Source organism: Prosopis cineraria, unplaced genomic scaffold (assembly GCF_029017545.1).
Source record: "Prosopis cineraria cultivar Desert tree isolate PC_DT_omini unplaced genomic scaffold, ASM2901754v1 PC2, whole genome shotgun sequence".
NCBI classification, from domain to species: domain Eukaryota; kingdom Viridiplantae; phylum Streptophyta; class Magnoliopsida; order Fabales; family Fabaceae; genus Prosopis; species Prosopis cineraria.
Window position 1 is genome coordinate 18,076,463 of NW_026555333.1, and position 7,968 is coordinate 18,084,430.

Here is a 7,968-nt window from a genome sequence, read left to right on the forward strand (position 1 = left end):
CCATATTATAAGACCATAACAAGCAAATAACCCAACTATTACATTTATATTATAACCAATTTATTATATTTATCAATAATGTATTATTGTATATCAATGATAAATCTCTTATAAATTTTTAATAATAAACCTCTTGTATATTAATGTGAACCAATCATATTTTTAAAAATTTAAAAATTTGATTCATATATATTGGGCACATGATTTTTTTGGCCAGTAGGCCAATTTATCCAATAATATTTTTCTTCTTTAATTAATTATAGGATAGAACTTAACAGAAAATTTATTCTTTAATATAATTTCAAAGTTCCCCTCGCACAATTGAAGGAAGAGTACAAATGTAGGTTTTGCCTTCTTAAACCCATTATGGGAGCAACATATTTTAACATAAAAATAAATTATTATTTATATCTTTAATACATTTGGGTAAAACAAATCTTAAAATTGAATAAATTTTTATTTAAATTTAAATGTACATAAAGTAACATATTGCAAGTACACAAAAATAAATCATTTTAAAATTTTCATTTTTTTTAATTTTATGTTTACTCTTCAAATGATAAAAGCTCCTTACAAGAACTCAAAAATATCTCAAGAAAGATTTTACCTATGTATAAGTAAAAAAAAAAAAAATTTCTGTGCATCGCATGGGTCAAAATTTATTCTTTAACACCATAATTATTTTATATTGTAAAATACATCATTTTACTGTCAGAAACTTGCTTTTTTTTATATATTTTTTTTAAGTTTTTAGAGATTATTATGCGAGGCTGCACTAGTGTAAGGTTTATAGTGAAAAAATAATGGTAAATGTGAGACCCATGATAAAAATATTAGGTGTGAGATCCTATCATTTAGTGTTTATATTTTATATGTATGAGATAATAATATAAGAAGTATTTGTCCCACCATAAATCAATAGTGGGGTGAATTATGTACATACATACATATATATTTATTTTAAGTTTCTAGATTTTGAAAGATCATGTGGCATTTACAATGAAAATAAGTGTAAGACTTGTAATGTAAAATTGACATGAATATGGGACTTATAGGAAAAATTATAGATGTTGGACCTATAATTTGTAGCTTGTATTTTTTATCAATTAATTAAATGGAGATTGGTAAAAAAAAATTAACTATATGGGGCAGAATTTAATAGTAAAATTATTTTTCAATTTAATTTCAAAATTTTTCTCATATTGATCAAAAGAAAAGCACAAATACAAAAGACTAGCATATTCATCTCGAGAACAATACATTTAAAATAAAATAAGTTATTATTTATATTTTTAACATGCATATGCAAAATAAAATTTGAATAAGTTGTTATTTAAATTTAATTTAAATTCTAAGTAGATTCAAATAAATTATTTTTAATTTTATATTTCTATGATATTTTTAATTTTTAAATATTAAAATATCTTTTGCATCACACGGAAATAAATCTAGTTTAGCATAAATTTACAACATTTACTTATTCATTTTTTTAGGTTCTTTTTTGGAGTCCTGTAGAGGGTAATTAAGTAACGGCAACGAGAAATTTGAAACTCCAATGGCGCCATTAGGGCCGAGGTCAAATTTGTAATTTTGGGATTGCCTTCGGACCAGACACTGGTTCACTACACTGGCTCAACAATACAGCTGCTCAATACAAACTCTTCAACGTGCCTGCTTCATCGTCTTCGTCTTCATCGGTAATCTTTCCCCACTTTCTCTCTCTTATCAGCATCCAGCTTTTTCTTTTTGTCTTTCCATCTTTTTCTTCAATAAATAGCACCTGACCTATTGTCAAAATTTTGGAGGATCCTTTACTAGATATATGGAGCATATTCAAGGGCATATCTTCACATTTACATATGACATGGGATAGAGTTCTGTGTTTCGCTTGAACATATAACCCATTCGGATTGGACAGTTTTTTTACTCGCACAATTCTTCTAGGGCTTTTGGTGCTCTGTTTTTGTTTTCAGCTGGTATTGTAACTGCTGTTTTGATGATAGCTTCAAACAAGTTGTAAGAAAAAGTGCAGTTCGTCTATAGAAAAGAAGAAGAACAAAAAAAAAAAAAGACCATTGATTCTAAAGGTGTAAGAAGGGGCAGATGTAATGAAAATCCTGCGCTGAAAAAAAGTAAAGGAAGCTGTATTTTCACCTTGTTTCCGCTTTATGTTCCCCATTTTTCAACTTTACTCCATTAAAGCTTTAAAGTTCGTTTCAAGTCCACTATTTTATGGGGAGTTTTTTTTCCTGTGCCTTAACATTTGATTTTAAACTGTCGTCCATACCGGAAAATTAACACCATTAGCAATCTAGCAGTAGTAGCAGATGGCAAAGGGTGGTGCCACCAATACATACGAAGAAGCTCGGAAGCAACGGCTTGCAGAAAACAAAAAACGATTTGAGGTAAATTATACACACAATGAAGCCATATACAATCAAGTGAGAACCAATCCATGCTGCCAGAGCCTTTTCCTAGGCAAACTTCCTAAACGTTATCCTATATTTTTTTATTGCGGATTTTGAAATGAGTGGGTGTGCTAAATACACCCAGGTCATTCTTTGCTTCGCATCTAACATTTCAGGAGATGCCCAGTAGCAGTACAATGTCATCTTAAACACTATTTTGGGTATCCTTTGTTCAGTTCATTAGTCCATAACATGAGGGTGATTGTTAAGATGAGATGTGGACCCCACACAGAATTGCTTTCTTTTCTATCACTATATGATGCATGAATGTAGAGAATCCTCCAATATCTTATATATGATAGTGCCCAAGATGCAGTGACCTGTGAAATAACAATGGACAATGTAACAAGCACTCTCAGTGTGTGTCTGGCTGGCCTGTAAAAACCATTATGAAATTTTCAAGGAAACATTCTCTGAATCTTTTATTGTTAAGTGTGGTTTTATAGGTTGAGAGTTTTTGTCTGAACAACTTTGTATTAGACCTTGTATTCTTTTATTGATGGTTGAGAGTTGAGAAAATTACGTTCCATTATAACCAGTATTATAATGGCATGCTGCCTTGCTTTTGTTAATGCTTCTTTAGTTAATTTACATAATCTTACTTTTGCTCTGAAGGATCTTGGGATTTCAAAGATTTCAAAAAATTTATCTGAACTTGTCACACCAGAGAAGAAGGCTCCTCCGGTAAAGTTATGTTTTCTTTAGTTATCCTCTGAATAATAACTAGCATTTGATTGATCTTTCTTTCTCTCCCTTCCCAGCAACGTCGACCAAAACAAAGGTCAAACAGTAATGATGTAGTGGAACCAAGACGCTCTTCTCGTGTGCGAAATGCTGTTCCTTCATATCGTGAGGATGTAGGCATCAATGTCAACTTTATAATTATAGAACTTACACACGTTGAATGAGTTATCAATTATTGCAGTCTGATATCTCCCAATTGAAAATTAGATTTGATTATGAATTTTTACTATGAGGTGGTAATGTCTTGCTCTCATGTTACTAACAAACCTTGGTTTTCCTGTATTCTCCTCTAATGATAATTTTTGAGCAAAACTCTTATGTGGTCAACAGAAGGTGCTGTGAATGTCAATTTTGATACTCCCAAGATCTTCTACATCAATTTAGTATTGAAATATGATTTTGTTTCAATCTATGTAGTGTTGGATCCTCCACAGATTGTTAAAAAAAAAAAAAAATCAGTTTTGCTTACCAAAGCGACACAAAAAGTCTTGAGAACCAAAATTATATTTATGCTAAATCTTTCTGTAAACCATTTCATTTTATTTTTCTTCTAGGAAAAAAAAAAAGAAAAATAGACAAGGTTTTTGTTTTTTAATAACCTTCATAGGTATTCATGGACCTGCCACCCTTGAGGAAGAGGTCGAGGTCATCTTCATCAGCATGGGGAAGGTGCGTGTTCTTTTTGAAAATGCTTCTCATTGTTACGTGTGAAATATTACTAACAAGGTTATGGAAATCTCAGTTATGTTGCAAGGCCACTAGAAGAAATCAAAGAAGCCACAGATGAAGAAAGAAATTGTGCTTTAATGGCAGCAGAGACACTCCTAAGCGATTTACAGACTTCAAATCCAACATTTATTAAATCAATGGTCCGGTCTCATGTTTATAGCTGCTTTTGGTTGGTGAGTTACAATTAAGAGATTCAACTGGCTACATTTCATAAATTGCTTATTTTGACGTCAATATTATCAAACCAGTCAATTCAACTAAACAATCAGTGAATTGATTCATAACCTCCACAGAAGTAATCATTTTGAGAATTGATCAAAAGTCCGTTAAAACTGATCAACAACTTGAAAAAATAGAAAACCCGGACAGATTACTAGCTCAACTAGTTCTTTTTTTTTTTTTTTCAATTCGTTCGAAATAAATTTTTGGGGGTGAAAAGGGTGAAATTTTTTATCCTCTTCCTATGGTCTAATGTCTTGCTTGTTTGAGACCAAACATTGGTATACCAGGTCCAGGACAAAGAACAACCATTAGTTGGCTTGTTCTTCTGCTCTATCATAAACACGAACCATCTGACAATTTTTTAGTTCAGATTGATACACACACACACACACACACACACACACATCATGCTTACTGATATATTATTATCTTTATTATGTAAGGGTCTCCCAACTAGATTTTGTCAAGAACATCTTCCAAAGACCGCTTGTGACATGATTTTAGAGGATGAAAATGGCTCAGAATTTGACGCTGTCTTCCTTGGCAATAGAACCGGGATTAGCGGAGGCTGGAGAGGATTTGCACTGGATCATAAGTTGGATGATGGTGATGCACTCGTTTTTGAGTTAGTTGAACCTGCGAGATTTAAGGTATCCCAAGCCCATCCATTCTATTCTAGGATTAATATTCTTACTTTTTTATCATGCAAAAAAAGAGAGAGAATATAATTGTTAGAAATTAGCATGAACTTTCACCTGATAGCTTTAGCGGTATAATTTTTTCAGCAGTTATGAAATATGGTCAACACCAGAATCAAAATTTATCTTCTTAAGATTAACCTAAATGTTTGTTGGGTGAGAATGTTTAATTGTTTATGCAACAATATTGGACTAATTGAACTTTGAACTAATAAAATAAAATAAAGGTTAAACAAGAAAAACTAATGACTAAATATAAAACCTAGAAAAATTATTTGACTATGCCTATAACTAGCTCTGAAGACTGAGTGCTATGCCGTAGTACTTATAGGGCCGTAGCAACAGACTTATTGTTTGGAAAATAATATAAAGACAAGGCCTAAATTATAATGAAAGAAAACAATCAACGGTAAGCTTGTGAGAATAAAGGATCGAAACCGAAAGCAAGCAGAGATAAGAATGTTGCTGATAAAGCATACGAAATCAGGGAGATAAGAAAATATTTCACAATATCCAACACTCTCAAGCAGAGTCATGTATATCTCTTGATCATTCTAAACTTAGACCTTAGTTCTTCAAAAAGAATTCTGAATCACCTCTTAGTTCAAATACTTGTAACAAGGAAGTGCTTAGAGAACGTGAATGAGATCAAGAATTCTTGATTCGCCCTTTTCTGTAATAAAATGAAAATGAACCTCAATAGGTTTTGCCTGTCATGATCAATAGGATTCTAAGCTATGGTTAAAGCAGTCACATAATTATTCGGCAAAAAGTAGCCAAATGATCGTAACATGTCTTTACATTTTTACCACAGATTTATATTGTCAAAGCCTTTCCAGAATCAGCTGAAGATGGACAGGAGACTTTGGATGAAGAAGCTGATACTTGTGCAGCCAAGAAGCACAAATCACAATCAAACAGGACACAAATTCTTGAACATGCTGTGCATGAAACTAAAGAATCTGCAAGTTCTCAGGAAAATAATGTTGACAATGAAATCGAGCCACAAGAGCTAAACCCAGCTAGAAATACGAGATTTTCTCAGAGAAAATCTCAGAAAGAATCTAAAGATCGTAAGCTGCTTGTTTCTGGTGGTTCAATAAAGGAAGAAAATATTGAAGAAGGGAAAAGTTGTATGGAGAATGCAAAAGCAGCCATGAAACATAATTCTCAGGGAATCAAGACAAGGTCAAAACGTGGTACGCGAAAATGAACATGCTGGCAGTGAGTTGAGGAACTAGAAAGTAGAATCAGTTGAAGCAGGCAAAATGGCTTTACAAACCAAGTAAAAAACTTGCTTCTAATTTTTTCAGAACAGAAAGCATAGCCCTTGAGGATAATAGAATGTTCATTTTCATGGCTGTTACTGATATAATGATAGAGTGCCTTCTAAAATTTGTTCTGTTTTTCCTGCTTTTTAACTGCTTCCTTGTATTCTGTTTCTGCCTTTTCTCTTGGTAGTCTAGAAATTATTAGCTGCCTCATATGTGACAAATTTTTTCTTGTGCAAGTTTCTTCTTCCTTCGCAATGGACCTCAGACATGCAAACAAATTTAATGACATATCTACTTACTATTTAAAAAGTATCCACAAAAGTAGAAAAAATATATGTAATTTCAGAATATGATAACAGTTTTTCATGAAAAGTGAGGATTCAGAGGCCATGCTTAATTTCTGTCACTTGTTTTTTTTTTTTAACGAACAACCATAAAACACATCTGGAAAACTATTTCCATCATTGATGAAATTTTAATATGATTTACGTTTATCATGAAAAATGTGCTTGAGAGGCTAATATTAATTTTGTCCATGCATTTTCATAATGAGGATAATTTTTTATGAAAAAAATGTTATTCCAAGGATGATCATCTTCGAGGGATGAAAAACTTTTCGACCATCATCACAATCTTTCATGAAAAGTGGGGGTCCAGGCTAATGTTTTTTTTTTTTAATCACTTGTTTTCATGAAAACAAAAAACGCATCCGAAAAACTATTTTTATCATTTACAGAATTTCAAGATATGATGTCATATTTACATGAAAATAAGCTGTCATCTATTACATGCAACTAGGTGCAACATATCTCTAAGACAACAACATATGCAATCAATATTCAAATGTTTGCACATGCAATGAATTTCAATGGTAACCTTTAAATAACAAGTAAGCGAGTTTTAAGCTCGAAAATAAAAGGAAGGATCCTTTTAAGCTCTAATACATTTTTAAAAAAATAATATAAAAATATATATAAAAAAAGAAGACACCACATCATTCAAGCTAGGTACTCACTCTCTAATCTAGACAATAGACATGCACATTATTATTTGCTTACTTTGAATATTTTTGCATTCTTTAAATAACTTGAAATTATGATTTTGGTTTATTATTTATTACAAATAATAAGGATGAAAAAGAAAGATATGAAAAGCTTAACATATTTGCCATTGATGAGGATTCACAAGAAGAATGATCAAATCATATTGATGTTGATGATGATAAAAATTATCAAGATTTAGCTAATGATGCTACCAACGTGCAATTGATGTCGAAGTTGATTTTAGGATGTTATTTTTTTATTAGACTTAATTTTTGTTGTGTGAATTGATTTTATTTTATTTTCTTAGACTTAATGTAATGTATAATAACTTTGTTAAAATTTTAAATATGTTTTTTTTAAATTTTTAAATTGAAAAATTTAAAAAAATAAATAGGGTCGAGACCCTGAGGGCTGACCCTTCAGCCCTGAGGGTTAGAGCTGGGTTGTTACAAATAAAACCTTGAGATGTAATCGGGTTTAAAAGGGCTAACCCTGGCCCTTGAAGGGCCGAGTTGCTAAAAATAAAGCCCTGTGTGTGTGTGTTCTTGAAGGGTCGGGCTGTTAAAAATAAAGCCTTGTGCTAAAAATAAAGTCCTATATGTCTGTAGTCTATTTACTTAAGTAGACTTGATCAAAAGTCTAATGCAGTCTATTTACTTAAATAGACTTGATCAAAAGTCTAACCCTAATCTAATCTATTTACTAAAAGAGTCATATCAAGCTTGATGTAAACTAAGCTGCAGGTACTTTCACTCTTGCACATAAAATCGTTCAAGGCGCATTAAATATG

General features: G+C 31.7%; 1 protein-coding gene across 1 annotated transcript; it reads left to right on the top strand.

Annotated features, from left to right (window-relative positions):
* The first annotated feature begins 1,571 nt into the window (after positions 1 to 1,571).
* On the top strand, positions 1,572 to 6,236 carry LOC129303902 (putative B3 domain-containing protein At5g58280). The gene is made up of 8 exons (XM_054943482.1): positions 1,572 to 1,697; positions 2,319 to 2,405; positions 3,084 to 3,152; positions 3,230 to 3,325; positions 3,820 to 3,881; positions 3,955 to 4,114; positions 4,607 to 4,813; positions 5,676 to 6,236. Exons 2-8 carry the CDS (start codon positions 2,328 to 2,330, stop codon positions 6,072 to 6,074), a joined length of 1,071 nt encoding a protein of 356 aa, XP_054799457.1. The 5' UTR covers positions 1,572 to 1,697; positions 2,319 to 2,327; the 3' UTR covers positions 6,075 to 6,236.
* Positions 6,237 to 7,968: the final 1,732 nt, after the last annotated feature.

Bases quoted from the DNA above. Each gene is read 5' to 3' on its own strand.
- LOC129303902 (XM_054943482.1), top strand. From the start codon at position 2,328: ATGGCAAAGGGTGGTGCCACCAATACATACGAAGAAGCTCGGAAGCAA. The intron at 3,326-3,819 runs GTAGGCATCAAT...TAACCTTCATAG, and splicing joins TTCCTTCATATCGTGAGGAT to GTATTCATGGACCTGCCACC. The intron at 4,814-5,675 runs GTATCCCAAGCC...TTTTTACCACAG, and splicing joins TTGAACCTGCGAGATTTAAG to ATTTATATTGTCAAAGCCTT.